Source organism: Microtus oregoni, unplaced genomic scaffold, assembly GCF_018167655.1.
Source record: "Microtus oregoni isolate MIOR12 unplaced genomic scaffold, Mior012 000110F_ref0000174, whole genome shotgun sequence".
NCBI lineage: Eukaryota > Metazoa > Chordata > Mammalia > Rodentia > Cricetidae > Microtus > Microtus oregoni.
In genome coordinates, this window is record NW_024544728.1 from 1,063,645 (window position 1) to 1,084,201 (window position 20,557).

The 20,557-nt window shown below is 38.4% G+C and overlaps 1 protein-coding gene across 1 annotated transcript in view; it reads right to left on the minus strand.

Moving 5' to 3' along the window:
- Positions 1-3,787: 3,787 nt before the first annotated feature.
- The window catches only part of LOC121443640 (A disintegrin and metalloproteinase with thrombospondin motifs 19), a 167,443-nt gene continuing 150,673 nt past the window's right edge, over positions 3,788-20,557 (minus strand). Inside the window, exons 22-23 of the mRNA XM_041645465.1 lie at positions 7,937-8,114; positions 3,788-3,939 (exon numbers count right to left, since the gene is read on the minus strand). Of these exons, the coding sequence (XP_041501399.1) occupies positions 3,788-3,939; positions 7,937-8,114 (330 nt within the window). The remainder of the gene's footprint in view (positions 3,940-7,936; positions 8,115-20,557) is intronic.

Below are 20,557 nucleotides of genomic sequence, written 5' to 3' on the forward strand. Positions count from 1 at the left end.
CCCTTCTGATGTAGTAGGAAAGCTTCTCTTCCAGAGGCAGTGTAGTTACATGTAGAATGTTTCAGGAATAGAAACATTCAGAAGGGTTCCATATAGCTTACAAGAATAAGGATGTTCTTAAATCAAGCCAGACACTGGAGAGCACTTACCTTCTTTATGCAAAAGAAAAAAAAATATGAGAGTATGTGATTTGACAAAAACCTGACCCACTTAGAGTCATAAACTCAATTAACAAATTGACATTTTCTACATGAATACTTTGTACATGAAGTTTATAATGACTGATATAACTTACACATAGTTATAGCACCTATCTTCTAGAGAAAGCAATAGGCACTAACAACAAGAGTTAATAACAAAACAATCGAACCACTAATGTTTCAAGAACCAAGTTTATTATGTGCTTATCGTGTGCTTGATACAGCCTGGCTGCTGCCAAAACATATCTAATGAGCAAGTGTTTCTCAGACCGCTCTTCCCAGAGTATTCCTTGGGGGGAAATACACATCTTTGAGAAGAGCCTAACTTGCCTTTGGCTCTCTGTGTTGGCAAGCGGAGACACAGAACTTACATCCAAATAGATTTGATTAGACCCTTCCCTTAGCCAAAGTATGACATAGGTGAAGTGAGGATTTGGTTCTCCTTAGGCTTCTTCCAGGTTTCTCTGTCTTGCTCTATACACGGGAGGTTTGTGTGCTGTCTCTTCCTTTGCTAATTTAGTCTTTCCGCATATTCTGTCTTTACCCTGAAACCCACCACTTAGCATTTCTTACCACTATTCTCGAAGCCCATATGGTGTAAACAGGAAAACTATCCCCTCCCCACCTACTGATTCTTCACACCATCACCCCAACCTGACACTCTGCTCGCATCCAAGAGTTCTCTTCTCTTTCCTGCCTCTTGCATGCCTATGAATCATCTGAGTGACACTGAGCCTTCCAGAAAATCCTTACAGGCTCCTTAGCAAATATGACTTTCCCTCCTTTGAAACTTGATTTTCACCTTTGTCTGCTTGATAATGTATTTCATAATTTTATTTTAAAAGTCTCTTGTGGTGGTTAATATTGATTGCTAATTTGACAGTCTTCAGAATCCCATAGGAGACAATCCCTTGGGGACGCCTATGAGATATGATCTAGATTCAGTTACTAAAGGAAGATCCCCTCTTGACTGTGGGTGAGGCATTCCAGGGTGACTGCAAAGAAGAAAATTAATTGAGCACCGTCATTTATCTCTCTCTGCTCCCTGACAATCAATTCAGTCTGACCAAATGCCTCGAACTCCCATCCACCATCAGAGTCTCTTCATAATGATCTGTACCCTCAAACTGTGAAACAAAATAAACCCTTTCTTTCTTGTTGTGGAGTCTAATATTTTATGACAGCAACAGAACAAGTAATTAACAGAAAATTGGTGGCAAATGTGAGGTTGTTGTTGCGATCAACCTGATCTCAGGCCTTCGGAATTGGTTTGCCTCGGAAGATGAAAGGCTTTGGAACTGTAAGCAGGGGAGAGCTTGGAACACAAGGTGGAGGCCCAGCTCATGAGGGTATAGAGGGGAATGGGAATTCTAAGAAACACTTAGACTAGATGATAGTCAGACAATATCTGGCAAAGAATCTGGCTTCCCCAGTCCTGAGAACTCATGTAAGAGTTCCATTCTTATACCTGTAGGCACCCAGTTCTTCCAGTATCGTGTCTTGAAGATGCTATTTTCTAGTGTGTATTTGTGGCGTATTTTGTGAAATATGTGGTGGCTGTAGTTACGTGTATTCATGTGTAGGTCTTCTACTTTGTTCTAGTCTACAAGCTTGTTTCTGTTCCAGTATCATGCTGTTTTATATTAGTTTAGCTATGCCATACAGCTTGAAATCTGGGACAGTGATCCCTCCAGCATTGCCTTTTTTGATCAGTGTTACTTTGGCTGTCTGGAGACTTTTGGTTCTATATGAATTTTATGGTTAATGTAAAGAATGCCTTAGGGATTTGATTGGGATGTGAATGAATCTGTAGATTTCTATTGGTAGAATGGACATTTTCACAGTATTAATCCTGACACTCCAGAAGGGTGAGAGGTCTTTCTGTTTCTAGTGTCTCCTCCAATCTCTTTATTTAGAGATTTTAAGTTTTCATTGTAGAGGATTTTTACCCACTTGATTGGGTTTATTCCTACATACTTTTTGAGGCTATTATGAATGGAAGTGTTTGCATGATTTGCTACTCAGGCTACAGGCTTCTATTAGTTGATTTTGAATCTTGTCACTTTCTTTGTGAAACTAAAAACTTCATGAAACTGCTTCTGAATTGGATCATGGAATTTAAGGTAACTGAAATCTGTATTCCCAGGCCTTGACCATTCATATGTGTATCTGGAATAAGCTATCTCTTATCCCCTTTAAGATGAGAACTGTGTTGTTGGTTTTTGTTTGTTTTTGTTTGTATCAACAGTAATATAGAGAGGGTCAGCTGATTTTCTGAACATGCAGTGGGCTGCACTGTAAAAGGGACCTCGGTTTTAGGGAACATGAACAGTTAATGTCTCAAATACACACACGTTCCTCTTGCTCCAGAAAGAGACCCTCTGTCTCCCTGTGGTCCACTCTGCTTGCTTCCTGCAGTAGATTCTTCAGAACAGAGGCAAATAGCACCTCTTCCTGCCAAGTGTGGAGATGTGGACAGCCCTGTGAAGAACTCTCTCCCCAAACGAAGTTTCACATATTTTGCTAGAAAAACAAAAAACAAAAGAACCGTGCGAATCATTTACAATATTTTATTACAAGAAAAAATTAAGATGTCTTTTGAATGTTTCAGAGAGTTATAATTTTTATTTTTAAGGGAAAAATACAACGGAACTATCAAAATATTATTTGAATCTCATTTCCTTTTCCTTATTCCTAGGGAAAAGAAGAACAAATATTCACTACCTTCGCTCACATGATTGGTGAGCCTAAGTAGTCTGCTCAACAATACATCTTCTACGGGGTGTAAGGATGTAGGTGGACCAACGTTTTCTTTATTGGAAATGTTTTTAAAAAGCTACACTCTAATGGCATGTTAAAAGAAGACAGGTTTTTGTAGGATGCTGCCACTTCTGTCACAGTTTCTCTGCACCCACACCAACAGTGCAATGGTGATTCAGTGTACATCTTTACAGTGCTTCATGGTCACAATACTTGTGTTCAAGTGCATGTTCGCGAACATGATCCAAGTCTCTGTCTTGACTTTTCCACTATTAGCATAAAAGTATCATTACAGTAGACGGTCTCCTATACTTGCCTCTAAATCTGAATCAAGTTCAGAATACATTCTCTTAAGATTGTTCAAGACTGTGAGGTTTGTTCTGTTTACACATCTCCTGCGGATTACAGAAAATGGGCAGGTTCTGCAGCAGGACACAAGAAAATAGGTCATTTTCTGCACATATAGCTAAGCTATCATGCCAAGGTAGTGTACACACTGATAACTTAATGGCATTGGTGGAGAGAAAATAGCACCTTTCAGACAGCCCTAAATGAAAAAAAAATGATCATTTCTTTTTATTAGTGTACTAGACCCAACTTATTCAATTCAAATAAAATTATTTATGAAACCTTATAGTAAAAACAATCAAAATGTTTGAATAACCAAAAACAAACACCACATTAGATGTTTGGCAGGCAAATAAATTAATTTGATTAAATTATATGTAATCTGATAATATTTGGTCTGAAAAACATGCTAGTGTGTGTGTATTTATAAATAATGTAATAGCAAAAAGCTACGAGCCAGTTGGCCAGCCCGCCAGAGGTCAACTCTTCTGTTGCAGCTTCTGGGCATAGAAGTCCCGGCAGGTCTCACAGCAGCGCTGGTACCACCGCATGTCCTGGCACAGGTTCTTCTCCCGGATCACTCTGCAGTACACTGGCCACTGGTCTCCCAGGCACTTGAAGGTCAGGGCAGCTGGGAAACAGAACAAGGTGAATTCACCCTGGGAAGGCTCCTAGGTGCCGTCAGTAGGAACAATTTTTACTATTTTTTGTGGATTAATTTGTCTCATTTTTTTTAACGTGTGTATCTTGCCTGACAGAACATACAAGACAAAGAGTGCCCACCCTGCCAGCAGAATGAGTATATGATGCTCTCAGCTGGGAAAAGTGGAAGCTTACTGCAAACAGATTGCTCACCGCTGTGCAGCAGAGCTTTTGAGTTTCAGTTGCATTTGTTGATCATCTGTGGTAGTTACCTTTCCTGTTGCTGTGATAAAAAATATTCCAGTGGAAACAGTGTGGGCTCAAGGCCAAGAAGCAGATAGGGACAGACGCTTGTGCTCACCTGTCTGTCTTGGAAACATATAGTCCAAGATTCCATCCTAGGGATTGGTGCTACTCACAGTGGGTGAATCTTTCTGTTTCAAATAACGTAGTCAAAATAATTTCCATCATGGATTCCATGAGGCTTGCTTCCCATGTGATTCTAGATCTCAAGCTGATGACTGAGATTAACCAGCATATCTATTGTAGATCTACGTATTATTTACATTTTAAAAACTTATTTATTTTGTGATATATATATATATATATATATATATATATATATATATATATACAAGAATTTTGTCTGCAAATACCATGAGATAGTGCCTGACCTGATTAAAAGAGGGCATCAGATCCCCTGGGACTGTAGTTACAGATGGTTGTGAGCCACAGTGTGGATGCTGGGAATCAAACCTGGGGCCCCTGCAAGATCTGTAAGAACTCCTAACCACAGATCCATCTCTGCAGCCCCTGTATGTATTATTTAAATGAGGTCTTGGTATGTAAACTCTCTGGTTTCAGTCTGAGTGTTGAAATTATAATTGTCTACAACCATGTCATTTAAACTTTTATTCAAAGATTTTAGAAGTTAGGATTAAATAAACAAAAGCATTTTCTCTTCCCTTCTGTATCTACATGTATAGAAGTAATCTTTTGTTTCTTTAACACAGTATCACTCTGTAGCTCATATTGTTCTGTAGTTCGGTATGTAACCAAAGATGGCCTTGAGTTGTCAAATATAAAGTTATAAAACTTAAAGTTCCCCATCACGGTACTTGTGTTTTAAGGTACATCTTTCTTACAGTATGAATGAGAAATATCCCCCATCAACTCATTGATTTCAACACTTTGATCTCTAATTGTTGGTGCTGCATGGGAAGGATCTAGAACATTTAAGCCATGGAGCCTTGGCGAAGGAAGTAAGACACCGGGAACAGGCTTTGAGATTCTACGGTTTGGCCTCACTTTCTCTCTCTGCTCCCTATGTGTCCATAAAGTGTGATTGACCGAACTTATGGTCAGCTGCCATGCTTTCCTTCGGCCATGATGGATAGAGATATAAATGGCCCCTTTCTTCCCCAACTTACTTTTGGTTAGATTATTTACTGCAGCAATAAAGAGAAACCAACATACCCTTCAAAGACTAACAAGTAAAAGATATGTAATTTTAATAAAACCCCTCCCTTTATTTTATGGTTTTCTCCTAAATTACACCTCACAGATTCCATGCGGTTGATAGAAAAAGTTGCATTTTATTGAAAGCATGCATTTGAGGTATCTGACTTAGAACTGTTTAACTTTTGTCTTGATTAATGTTATTTTATTTTAACTAATTATTTCAAAGAAACATTAATTATTAGACTCAAAAAGAACTGTTGTGTTTCCATAAAAAAACAAGCTTACCCATTTCTTTGAATTTTGTGTTTTCAGTATAAAAGTACGTATGATAAATTGCCCCCTTTTATTTGTCTATTATTTAAATAGTGACATCATTTAAATTGTTTTCCCAGAAGTTATACACACAGGTGAAAAAACAATCCACTGGTTGCCAGGTTGAAGTGATTTTAAAGGTACTAATTGCCACAGATATAAAAGATAATGCAGTCATTAAGATTTTCCATGCAAATATAGGTTACCTGCATATATTATAAATTGTTTATAAATTAGATTATATTAAAGAACTCAGACTAGCTACAAAAATATTTCATGACATTAAAATATAAGTAACAAAAGATTGTCAGTAACCAATACTGTATGTTCTCTCTCCTATGTGGTTCCTAGGTTTTAATTGCTCTGTGTGTGTGTGTGTGTGTGTGTGTGTGTGTGTGTGTGTCTATTTCTATGTTAGCGAAGTGTGCATAGAGGCCAACAGGAACAAGAGAGGCTGTAAGGGAGCAGGATGGGAAGGGTAACAAAGCACATATGATATGAAAATGGAAAGAGCAATACTGGGGATGAAGGGTACAGTGGGTACTAGAGGCTGTGAGGATGAAGGGTACAGTGGAACTGGTGGTCATGGGGATAAAGGGTATGGTGGGTGCCAGTGACCGTGGGAATGGAGGGTACAGTGGGTACCAGTGGCCATGGGGATGAAGAGTGCAGTGGGTGCTGGCAGCAGAGAAATGGATAAGTAGGAGGTAGGTCAACCAGAACTAAGTATCAATGAAAATGTCAAGAAACCTGTCACTTTTTATGTTAATTTAAAAATAAAATTTAAAAAACACAAAAAGTATTATGTTAAATATGTTAAAATATTGCCAGGGCTTATAAATTTATACTTCTATCCTCAAAGACAAGAAAAGCACCTCACATTTTGTTGTGTAGACTTGGATGCTTGTTTTTTTTTTTTTAACAGGAAACTGCTTTTATTCTGCCTATCTTAAAGAAAAATTGCATCCAAGATAAAAAGGACGGCATTGGGCATGGAGAAATTTATGGTTTATTCCAAAACTTTCCCTTCCCACAGACATCATCATAGTTGATAGTGTGAGACTAGACTGAAGCTTAAATTCTGCTGCAACATAAAAAATCTGACCTCAGTAATACCACTTTTGGGCATATATCCAAAGGATGCTCAACCGTGCCACAAGGACATGTACTCATCTATGTTCATAGCAGCATTGTCTGTCATAGCCAGAACCTGGAAACAAGTTAAATGCCCTTCAACCAAAGAATGGATAAGGAAAATGTGGTACATTTACACAATGGAGTACTACACAGCAGAAAAAAATAACAACATCTTGAATTTTGGAGGAAAAATGGATGGAGCTAGAAAACCTCATTCATTTTGAGTGAGGTAACCCAGATCCAGAAAGACAATTATCACATGTACTCACTCATAAGTGATTTTTAAACATAAAGCAAAGAAAACCAGCCTACAACTCACAACCCAGAGAACCTAGACAACAACGAGGACCCTAATAGAGACTCACATAGATCTAATCTACATGGGAAGTAGAAAAAGACAAGATCTCCTGAGTAAATTGGGAGCATGAGGACCTTGGAAAGGGTTGAAGGGGAGGGAAGAAGCAGAGAGGGGAACAGAGAAAAATGTAGAGCTCAATAAAAATCAATAAAAAAATTGTAAAAAAAAAAAAGTTGACGTCAGGTAGTGTGCCGTCAGTATTTCCTAGACTTAGCTTTGAGTTAAATACTTCACGGAAGGAAAGGAGTTTTTATGAAACGTTAAAAAACCCATCTCTAGATATCTAACTCAGATATGAGGCTCAGCAGCAGGTACCTTTACCTGCCGAGTCATATAGAGCCATATGCTCAGCCTTATTGCAGGGGCGAGGGCTAGGTCCTGCCTCAACTTAATGAGCCAGCGTTTGCTAACTTCCCAAGGGAGGAGTGGATGAGGGGTGGGCTAAAGTGGGAGGTGAGGAGGGTGGGAGGAAGAGTGTGAGGGAGAACTGTGATTCGAATGTAAAAGGAAATAAAACATAAGTGAATAAATAAACAAAGTGAAAACAGAAAACAAAACAGAAACCCATCTTTGATCATTTGGACTAAGTATATTAAAATGGACCCAACTTAGAACCAAGTTAAATAGCACAGTTTAATAACAGCTGAACTTTAAGGAAATAAAAGACCTAAAAGGATTTCCATGTTTCTGGCAGCCACCCACTCTGTGATGGGCTTACCCAGTCTTGGGGATGTTATTGTGTTTACATTTATCTTCTCATTGCAGGGCTGAAGGTGGCACGGCCGGTACGCTGCAGGTTTCTCTGAGGAAAAGCATTCATTTCCATGTCTCCCTGTGATCTTATGCATGCACTGGATGACACGGGACTGCATCCCTTTGCCGCAGGTGATGGAGCACTGGGGAAGAAAGGGTGTGTGAGTTATCTTGATGTTTTCCCTGTCTGAATTTCAAGTCACTATCCATTGAGATGACTGAGAAAATATAGTTATCTTAAAATACGGAAAATCATGTGTAAGAGGAATATGATTGTGTTTATCCGAGGATTATCTCTTTAATATATCATTTTCTATGTAAGGAGTTACTCATGACCCATGTATGTAGAGGTCATACATACATGCTCACTTGGCAGCACTAAGTAAATTCAGTGGGTTTAAAAAAGTAAACCATGAATTTAGGAAGTAACAGTGAGGTAGGATAGGGGAAGAATTGAAAGGGAGGGAATGGGGAGGTGGACCTCAAACATATTAAAGAAAATGGAAGAAGTCAGATATAAGTAAAGAAATGAGTTTAAATAAAATTTAGGTTTTCATATTGTCCCAATTATCTGTGTTCAATTTGTGTAATAATAATGATTTAAAGCATAGAGGCACATATGTAGTGCCACTAAAAATGGTGTACAAAGGTTTTTATAAAATATATGCATGTTTTTGATTATCTGTTCTTTATTTTCTTATGTGCATGTGTGTTTAAGCCAGAGGAGGACCTCAGATATCATCCTCCAAAACACCATCTACCTCCTTTGAGGGGAGATCTCTCATTGGCTGGTGTTTGTTGAGTAGGCTATACTGACTGGCTGGGTAGCCCCAGTGAGCCTTCTGTCTGTACTACCCAGCACTGGGATTATGGGTGGTGGGCACTAGAGCTCAAACCAAGTCCTCCTGCTTGTGACACAGGCCTGCCACAAACTCTGCTTCCTCTGCGACTTTCAGGAAAGATGCTGTTTAAAGAGGCAAAAAAATAACTAAAGCATCTATAGGGTAAGAATACATGGAAAGGTATTCTGATCTATATTCCTAATATTTCTGCAGAGTTTCAGGGCAATTGGGATCTTTTAGAAAGTGACAGGGTTAGAACACCGCTAGAGAGGAAAGGTTCCGTTTGATGAGACAGAGGAGAACCTCAGCCGTCCTCAATCATTTCCCCCGAAAAGCCTGGAAATTTCACTGACCTGTTCTAATCCTTCCACCTCATAAGACTACAAAAGATGTGAGTGAACGGAAGCAACACATCTTTTCTCCCCCAGAATTACTAACAAAACCAAAATAACTAAAGATGACAACAGAGAATTAGCTGATAATGGCTAATTTCAGTTTCAGGAATACTGGAATAAGAAAAAGAAAACTTTAGTTGCAGTTCATACGAAAATCAATTTTGTAATGATTGAGCACAACTTGAAAACCAATACAGTACCCAAGGAATAATGTAAATTCTGTAATTTGTTTAAGTAAGCAGTATTAAGTCTGCTATTGAAACTAATAAAATAAACTTTATTAAATTAAGTATTTAATGTTTTTAGAATTTTATTCCCACTAGAAAATTTCAATAATGAAACAAAGTCTAGCAGTAATAATTATTTTCTTTCTAAAGTACAGTTTGGTAAAAATTTTATCGCTCATATGAGAAAAGAGTGAGCAAATATTTGAAGAGAGACAGCTGGGATCCCAAGGAATCTTCTACACCTTTTCACTCCTTACAGAAGACAAAACTAAACAATTGGTATTTTCTCAAATGACATCACTGTGATTAAAAACAGACAGGCATTAAAAGAGAAAGCCAAAATAATTTTGGCACTGGAATTAAGAGACTTTGATTTCAGTATTGCCCCTGACAACTAATGTATCTGGGACTTATTATTTTCCCATTGTGTTAAGCAAGGTACTGCCGTTGATCTCAGCAGTAGTTTAAGTTCTAACCTATGATGGAAGTAAAACATCTACATAATCTATTATCATTGCTACTGCTATTCAGTAGTTTTCCGGAGTTGAAGCTGGATAAGAAAAGACTTGTATTATTAACTAATGATTCTCCAGGAACACTGAAACAGTCTGGCAAAAATTATGTCAAACCATCTTAAAAAGCAGGGGATAAAACTGGACTCTCTGAACATGGCGAACAATGAGGGCTGATGAGACACCAAGGACAATGGCAGGGGGTTTTGATCCTACTTAATGTGCTGGCTTTGTGGGAGCCTAGCCAGTTTGGATGTTCACCTTCCTAGATATGGACGGAGGGGGGAGGACCTAGGACTTAACACAGGGCATGGAACCAGTACTGCTCTGTGGACTGGAGAGGGAGGGGGAGAGGAGTGGGGGGAGGGGGAGAAGGGTGGGAGAGAGTACTGAACGAGACTACTGGAAAAATTGGGGAACATTTCCAAGTCAGGTAGAAGCCTAGTGCAAGGAAATTTTCCAGGAATCTATGAGGATGAGCCCAGCTAAGACTCCTAGCAATATTGGATACGTATCCTGAAGAGAACATCTCCTGTGACCAGTTAAGACTTCAAGTGGAAGGAACGGGAAACTAACCCAGTCACGTAACATTTGACCCACAGTCTGTCCTGCCTATGTTTCTCCATGGTCTCTGCTTCAGTCCCTGCCTCTGGATTCACCTTGAGTTCTTGCCGTGGCTTCCCCACAATAATGGACCATGATCAGGACTTAGAAACTAGATAAAACCTTTCCTTCCAGTTGCTTTTATTCATAGTGTTTTATCACAAAAACAGAAAGCAAACTAGAACATCTTTCTATCTTACTATAAAACACAGAAATGATATTCTTATTAAAATTCTTATTATATAGCATGAGTCACATCCCTTTGCCTTAACGACCAATCATTGGCACAGTTTGTCTTTGGATACAGTGACCATACAATTTGTTGCCCATCAGGACTCCGTGGAAGAAGGCAATGCTTATTATTATTCTAAGACTATAAAAATGCAGTCGGACAGTCTGGAGTAAACGAGGACATACAGTTACCCTATGTATAGGCAAGTTATGAACAAAATTATGTATTAAACCATAACACAAATGGGTTCATTAGTACCTGGTTGTCTAATACTGTTTAAATAGATGCATAATTGTTTCCTCAAAGCTCCAATAAATTTATAATAATAAAGCCTATTTCATTAATTCACTCAATAAATATAAACTCAAAGGTGACAATATACCAAGTCCTCTTTTGGATACTCAGATGTAGGAGTACACAGGAGAGAAAAGGCTATTTCACGCTTAGGGGCTTGCATTTTTATGGCCAGTGAAGGTAAGTAAGAAACTAGTCAAATACATTGTGTTTGCAGATGTAACCAGGTTCTGTGGAGAAAACAAAGACCCTGAAGGAGAATGGAAGAGTTTGGGGTAGTGGGTTTTGCTGCTCAACTGCGAAAATGGAGAAAGATTCCTGAAGAAAGCCTTCCTCTCCAGGCACAGGCCAGCCATGAACACAAGCCCATGGATTCCAAATATTTGCTTCTTTCCACTGAATTCCTCCACTTATACCTGTCTGATTATTTTGCCATATATTATGTATTTTCATACATTTATGAGTTACAATATGTCAAACTGTTCAGTAGAAGTATAGCAGCATAAGGTGGGGTATTTCTTCATACTGTGAATCAATTGAAAAATTTATCTCTCTTATCTCCATTTTTCTTTCTAATTAACCTTGATCTTCACATATATCATGAAAAAAATTAAATATACTTGAAACATGGCAACTCCTTTGACTTCTAACAAAGCAAAATTGTTAAAATAACAAATCCGATTCATTAAAAAAATAACAGAAAAATCCAAGCCATACCAGACCCCTTGCCACTGTGATTACATTGGCAAGGAAATAGTGCTAGATAATTGCTAACATAGAGTCTTGAATTGTGTATTGTGAAAATCCATTTCCCAAACTTTAATATTGCCCTGAAGGACCCTTGCAACAAAACAGCTCATGATTCAATCCTTCATTCTCATCTGTACAGGAAACACAATCATGTTATCCTAGCTTTGCGGTGGTGATCTTTCGCGCAAATGTAAGAAGGTAAGTGTAAAGAGGAAAAAATTTCTAAAAATGCCTTTGGACATTTCCTTGTTGACAGAGCTAACAAGGCACATAGAAAGTCAATGTTAGGAATCCCTTCTCTCCATACAGAAGGAACTCCAATATCGTGATGCAAACTTTATTTTAACTAATATTCATCATGACAGGTTACACAAGAAAATAGTCTCCATGCTTTGACATAATTGAGCAATGTTTAGAAAATGTCACTTTAGATTTTTCTAAGAGAATCAGTATTTTCTTCTGTTGAGACACAGTGAAAATTTCTAATACTCAAGTCAATTACATTTACACCTCAGCTCCATATTAAAAATTAAACATAAGAGAAATTTGCTCAATACTTTAATTCCTATGAAGTATAAAAATGATTAGTTTGTTAAATAAGGACCATGGAAAGAAATATCGGTCAATCAACCTGTTATCAACAATAATTGATAATCCTTTAAAATAAGATGTTTATCATGCCAGGCAGGTCTGTATGGTATTCTGCAAGGTCCACAGCTGAGTGTGACTGGTACCGTGTGTAGCACCTTCCAGCATTCTGAGAACTAGAAAGCAGGAATGAGGCTTTCAGGTCAGTACCAGCTTGATATCTTTATATTCTAGTAGATAAGTGTGTGGTGTCTCCAGCAATGGGGTCCTACCATAAAGTTCTTGAGGCTACCAAGAACATCAGGAAAAGCTCATAATATCTGAGGGTCGATGGGAACTCATAGCCACCAACGATTCTGAGTTAACTCATTCCTGACATCAATTTTTTTTTATTTGTTATGCCTATTGGGACATTATTGTCTCATTATAGGGTAACTATTTAAAGTCTTTTTATGTGTCTCTGTGCTTATATTTTGGGAAATTTCTGCAGTAGTAGTTTGTCATACCTACAGAAGGTCTATAGAGTTACTTATCACTCCCTGTATTCTCTTCTCTACCCTGCCCTATGCCAAACCCCATTTAACCCATTATTCCCATTCCCCTTTGTATTACTGTGTTCTAAGTTCTAATCTTTGGAAGTTCCCACTCTCTATGGCTCCTTAATAATTTCCATGCCTACTGGTACAGTAGTAGCATACCTACCATGAGAATAGCCAACCATTTTCTGATTGATGTTTAGCTTCTCCCCACAGACAGAATCCATATCTAGTGCAGTTTTTTTTCACTATTGTATGGTTGATGAGACAAAGTAATAAACAGACTCCAAATGACTTTCATTACATTCACAATCAGTGCATCTCTCAAAAGTCATCAGAGAAGTTTCTAGCAGCAGATGGGAAAAGGAAGGATGTAAACAAAATATAATACATGAAATTTCAAAAACTTATTAAAAAACTTAAAAGTGTACATTGTCAAACCTTATCACTTTTATCTTAAACCTTGGTGTCTTCAAAACTTGGGCCACCAGTGGCGGGGAAGGGACAGAAATCTTTAATAAATAAATAAATTAATTTAAAAAAAAAGTGGGCCACATGTGTCCTAGGATAGACATAAATGTGGCCTACGCTTTTGTAGATTGCTTCAGGATACTTACAATACAGCTGGATATTCCCATGGCTTACATCCTTTCTGACATTCTTATGACAGGTAATAAGAACTGACTGGGTCCTAGAAAGCTTACACTGTAAAAATTTCTAAAGCTTCTAGGAGGGACAATAAAAGGAAGAAGGGGGGAAAGTGCTTGAATTAAAGAGTATCAGAGCAGCTGTTTGATTCTTGGCACAAAAGAGCTCAATATATATAATACACATATATACTGGTGTCAGAATGAAATATTTCTAGACCTGAAAATGCTATTTTACCTTAATTATGGCACTTTCAAAATATACACTGAAATAGTGATGAAATATACTATATCAGCCAACTATTGTTAGAGAAACATTTCACATTTGTTAATGCAGCTGCAACTTGAAGCAACATGTTATTTTTGACATGTTTTGGGGATAAAATAAGACTTTTATATCCTTCTGCATTGAGTATAGCTATAAAGGTGATATTTGGGGTCTAAGCTAGTTATCTCTCATTCAATCCTTAGATTACTTAGCTATTTGGAACAGATGGGGAATTTGAGTATATAGCAATGTATGGATTTAGATTATATGATCAATAATTTGTCATTGAACTTAAGAAGCATTAATCTGTATAAGTTACAAGCAGTTCTCAGGGGATAAGAAATTCTTCTAGCTGTGAACACTGTAGAACGTCACCGAAAGGTTTTATCAGAAAGGCACAAGACCAGATAATGAAATTATCTCTAATGAGTTTTTACTTAAAATTTGGTAGATTAAAAAACCGAACATAAGTTTCGTTTATTTTTAAATTTCTTGAAAATAAGAAAAACAATCATTCCATGCATTTAAGTGTTAAAAATAATATTTCTCACAGTTGGCCCGCATAGAGATTACCCAAGATTCTTTACTTCTAGAGAGTGCCAAAGATATATATTTTGGACAGAATGTGTTTTCTCGAGGCCAAACACTAAGGAGAGCACTGTAATATTTTACTCATTTCCAGCTGGCTGTTAGAAGAAATAGGAATTCCTAAATTAAGGGAAAATTGTCCCTGGCAGGGCTTGAAATTTTTTTCAACTACCAATATAATGGAGCAGTCTTTGAAAACATGATCTAATCTGTACTGGTAAGTGCCAATCTGTAATGAGGTTGGCAGCCCTGACTCGGGGAATTTGTCTCTGGGAGCAGATGAGATATTCAAAAGTGGATTAACAAGAGTGGAGGAGCAGGCCCAGGGGAGAGTGGACCTCAGGGGGACGCTAAGCAGTGACTTCCCCTGGAAATGATTAGGGCAGCATTCCTCGTGGACTATGCACATGCTTGGCCGTTCTCACTCAGCTCTCTAATGAAGTGAGTGTGAACCATGCACACGAAAGGACACAGGTTGGCCTTGTTCCCTAGGAAGAACTGATTTTGGTCGGGGATGTTGGTGTCTGTTTTAGAATAGTTTGCCTGCTTTATTTGACACACGGGTGTTTGGAATCGATTCATTCCCGGATGTCAGATACAGGATGGTGTTGTTTTCTTCTCTTTCTTCTTTCCCTCCCTTCCTTCTTTCTTCTGTCTAAGGGTGTAAGTATCCTGCCATGGCTAATGAAATGTTGACACATAGCCAGAGTAAGTCCAGAAAAGGTGTGTGGCTAGATCACACACGTGAAAGGGCTGTGAGCCCACAACTGGCATCAAGTGGGCACTGATCAACACAGCAATGGGAGGAATGAGAAAGTCGGGTTCCAATAAAGCAACCAGCCAACCAGCAAACAAAAAGAAAAGTTTCAGCTACATTCATCAGTTTATTAGCTCTCAGACTGAGAGGGTCTGACAGATGCTAAAAGACACAGCCCTTGTATCCAGATGGTTCTCTCGTATCATCATCCCCCACACAGCACTTTTGCAATCTCAGTGATCAAACTTCATTTTAAATGGAAATTCTTTCCAGGTCTCATTCAACAGGTCTGACAAATGCAGACCAGATTTATTTATTTATTTATTTTCACTTTGGCTGTGCAAGAGAGAGAAATGAATAATTTGAATTTTAAAATTAACTTTACACTGCTGGGCGTTGGTGGCACACGCCTTTAATCCCAGCACTCGGGAGGCAGAGGCAGGTGGATCTCTGTGAGTTCGAGGCCAGCCTGGTCTACAAGAGCTAGTTCCAGGACAGGCACCAAAAAAAAAAAAAAAAAAAAAACAACAACAACAACAACAAAAGACTACAGAGAAACCCTGTCTTGAAAATCAAAAAAAAAAAAAATTAACTTTACACTGTTTTAATAAGGAAATATTTGATTGCAAGCAGCACATAGCATATATGGTATTGGCATATAGCAGCTATCTTTAAATGACTCCACCTTGACAGAAACCACGTATTTTCTAGGTCTCAAAGGTAACTCTTAGGCAAGAATCACTTGGTTCACTGTTTCCCTTCTAGGTTAGATAGCTGCTGTTTAACCGAGTGGTGGGTATTCCAACCACATTGTGTCACAAGAATGCCGAAGAAGTCCATTGTCCCCTAAAACTTTAAGGGGGTTGGTGAGATTGTTCAGTAGATAAGAGCGCTTGCACTGAACATATAAAAACCTGAGTTGGGATGCCCAGCCCCCACATAAAAAGGCTGCTTGTTTATGACCCCAGTGTCAGAGAGAAGCAATAGGTGGATCCTAAAAGCATACACACATGCATTTATTACACACACACATGCTCAACATTAGAAATATTTATTGTTCCAAATACTAAGACAGTTAAATAAGGATGGATTTACTTTAAAACTACATTTTAAAGTAGTATGAACTAATATATAGGAAAAAGTGAGGGAGCTGTTCAGCTACATAAATGAGATTATATTGGTTTAATTTTCTTAAAACGACTTTTAATAATTTTTTGTCCTTTCACTAATAAATAAGGAATATCTCCAAACGCAGGAGACTGAGGCAGAAATATCTCAAGTTCAAGGTGACTGAAGGCTGCATAGTGATTTCTAGTCTAGTCCAGGCAGTGTTGTGGGATCTTATAAAAAAAACAAATGAAAAAACAAATCACATGCACAATGTGTGTATGTATGTATTATGTATATATGTATACATATCTATAAACATACACATAAAAATAAATATAGTTGTAGCAGTAAGGCCAGAAAGATGATATTCCAAAGAAATATAATTGTCAAGTGTATTTGTTTACTTAAGGAGAAATGGGTTGATGTATATTCAGTCAATATTTCTTAACTACAAGTGCCTATTTGCTGAGATAGTTCTAAGAAGAGGCAAGGAGTTCAGATATTCTAAACAAAGCAACAATAACTAATTAGCAGAACAAAATTGGAGTCAAGTGAGGAGGATTTCTGCAGCTTCTTTTATTGCTGACACCCTTAAACTGGTCCTTGAAGACTTCAATAGTCAGGAGAATTATAAAGACTGTACATAGAAACTGAGGTTGCAAAAGAAAAAAAAAACTGCTTAAGCCCAGAGTTGTGGAAATACTTTGGTTGATGAAAATGAGGATGAGCAGACAGTTCTGAATAGGTCAGAATATGGGAAGTGTTAAATGGCAGAGGATTTGGCAGTGGACAGTGGTCTGGGGACTGAGTTAGCAGATATGTTCTGTCTTTCTTCTCAGCACTATCTTCTGCTGCTGTGGGAAAGCGCCAGGGGCAGCCAGTGATCCGCACATTTTGTCCATCCAGAAGGGGTCTTTGTCTGATGTTTTTCAAACCCATAGCTCACCCCAACTTCCCGTTTATTAAATAGTGTCATCATCATCTATTGCCTGGCTGGAGCAGGCGTGGCCATGTCAGAGGAAGTGTGTCACTAGGGGAAAGCTTTGGCAATATGAAAAATAGTATAATAAAGTCCCGTACACATCAAGTGCTAGCCAACTGGATCAACACAGACCAGCATGACGGGGGATAAATATGCTATCTGTCTGTCTAGCTAAAGCCACCTCTTCTCAGCACTGGGGAGTTAAAGTCCAACTCTTGTACGTGCTAATAAAGATCAACCACAAATTAACTATTTCATCCTCAAGTTGTTTTCCTAAGTATTTTATCACAGCAACAGAGAAACAAACTAATACAGAAATTGGTACCAAGAACATAGTGTATTTCTGTGATGAATCTGTCCATATTATTTTTTTTTTGTGGGGGAGGTGGAGGTGAGGAAGGACCATGGTAAGAGTTTGGGCTAGAGATGGTGGGCCACTTTAGTGCTCAGAGTTGAATGAGATGATTTAGAAGTTGGGAAAATAAAAACTTAGAGAGAGGTGCATAAATGGAGGTTTACCCTGTTAAGTTTCGGAGAGAAACAGAGATACTACCAAGGCCTTTTGTGTGATATTTTGGATTAAGAGTCTGGGTACATGGAAACTTTGCTTTTCTGAGGCAATCAATGCTGACTGGTTAGGGCTAAAGAGCAGCTGTGACGCAGAAGAGACCAGCATCATTGAGACCAAGTCTTCTGGATAGCATTTCCTTAGGGGCAGCACACAGAAGCTGTGGTCCAGAAACGGCCAAAGCTGCACCTCAAGCTGTTAACCAAATTGTAGTATTAATGGGGTCACGGAGAGCTGCTGAGGGTTGGCACTGTGGGAGGGCAGGAGTTACCACTGGAGAAAGCACAGCCTCAGTTCTAGCAGAAACTCTAGGATTGAAGGGGTTTCGGGGAGTAGTTGAGGCTTTGCACCATGTGACAGGGTTGGAATTCCTGAAAAGAGGCCAATTTAGGCCACAGGTGAAGGTGCAGCCACAGATGTAGTAGAGACCTGACACAGCTGGAGGTGCCAAAACTGTGTGGTGACAACTAAGAATAGCAGCAGGTGAGGTCCAGAGTTGGCCTGGGCCTAGGAGATAAGCTGTGTGCACTCCATCTGGCAGAGCAGAGGGGGTAGAGCTGCCAGTGCACTTTGGAGGTCAGAAGAGCGTGAACAAGGAGTCTGGATGTTAGGTGCTGAACTACAAGACTTGGAGCTAATTGCTTCACTTTGGTTTTGCTTAACTGTGATTGAATTTATGTCCTGGTTCTTCCTTCTTGCAGTAAGAAACGATGTAACTTAGTTTAGATTTTATAGGAGATGACAGTTAAGAGTAGATATTTTAAAGACATTGAACTTTTAGTGTTGGAATTTTAGAAATAGTGGACTTTTAACGTCATGATATCTTTTTATTGTGAAACTGACACATAATTGTGGCAATAAACAAGAAAGGAATGGTTATAATTCAATAGTCACGTATTTGCATTAATTATGTTTTGTCAGCTTGACAGAAACGAGGGTCATCTGGGGGTGGACACCCACTTGAGTAGTTGCCTCCATAGAATTGGCCTGGGGGCATCTATGGGACATTTTCTTGATTAATGATTTATATAAGAGGGCCCGTTCCACTGTGAGCAGTGTCACCTTGGACAGATGGTCATAAGTTACAGATGAGAAGAAGCGAAAGGAACAAGCCATGGAGGGTGTCATAAGTTGTGTTCCTCCGTGGTCTGATTCAGTTCTCTCTTCCAGATTCCTGCCTGGAGTTTCTTCCCTGGCTTTTCTCCATAAAGTATTATGTACGGTAAAGTGAAATAAAGCCTTTCGTCCTCAAGTTGCATTTTTCTCAGTGTCTTACCACCGTGATAGAGAAGTAAACTAACGCATGACTGTTTCTTTGTTCTTATAATTAGGTCTGAGTTACCTTGATTTAGTATTTGCTTAACCCAATGACTCTTTACAGTTTTGCTGGGTGATTACGCAAAACACAATTACAGAAAGAGCTGCTCCATTTTACCTGATCAAATTGTATATTCTAATTTTGAGCTTTTTAAATTTGATCAATTACCCAACAAGTGTGAGATGAGCAAGGACTGTCAGAATACTGTTTCCAGAGAATGAACAAAAACTTCAAATAAAATTTTGAGATTTATAACTACTTAAAACTAGAAAATCATCGCAAGTAAAGATGACATCAAAATACACACAAGAATCACTCTCCCCTCCCCTTGATGTTATGTTACAACCAGAAAGTGTTTCTCTACTTTTTACAGAGAATTACTTTGGTTTTTAGATTCTTTGCCTCTGCAATTTCCCTACTGTTCATTTGAAGATGATTCCTTGAGGGCAGTTTTTTTTTTTTCAGGGATAGGTTGAAAGGGCTCATTGTCCTCTGTGCTTTGTATTTACACAGATATTTTTAACGAGACATACAGTTAACCCATTCAAAATGATTGGCTGTATATCGGTTAGGATTATATGACCTCAAAAGACTCATAATAATATGTAGTTCCAATACTGATTTAAAATGTCATAATTTGATAAGCAGCCCAAACTATTGTTTTTTGGAGTTTGGTAATTTTTAATTACTAAATAATCTTGGATTTTAAAGCATGAAATAAATCTAACAATAGAACAAAAATAATTAATTTGGTTCAATGACATAAATCACTTGTTAATATTTCATGGAAGACCAAAATCCATTAAATCTTCAGAAAAGGACAAAATTCTCTGTAACAGGTAAATAAAATGCTTTCATTTGTTCTTCTGTTGGCCTCCAATAATGCAAACCAGAAGTTGTAGAAGTCCAAATGAAGGCAGAGAAGCCAAATTTCAGGAGAAATATGTCATCTTATTAAACTCAAGGAATGATGTAATTTTTCAATTCATCTTAAGTGAGTAAATGCAGATTCATGTTGCCACAAAAAATGTGGGTCTTGTTCCCCTCCCTTAAGTAAGATTTTCAGGCCACATCCTTATCAGCCCTAGTCAGAATGTGACACACAGTTGTGTCAACAGTTAACCTAAGCCACACCAGGGGTACAATACCGTGTGTCCTAGTCTAATAACACTGTGAAAGAAACATGCGCCACGTCCATGGCAGGGCATCTACCTAGAAATGAGATTTTCTGTCTTTCCACATGAAGGTCTATTTGTTTGTTTATTTCAATGGCATTAGGGTTTAAACCCGGGACCTTGAAGATGCTAGGCAAGCACTCTACTACTGAGGTACATCACTCTCCTTGGACCTGGTCGCCCTGCCCCTTACG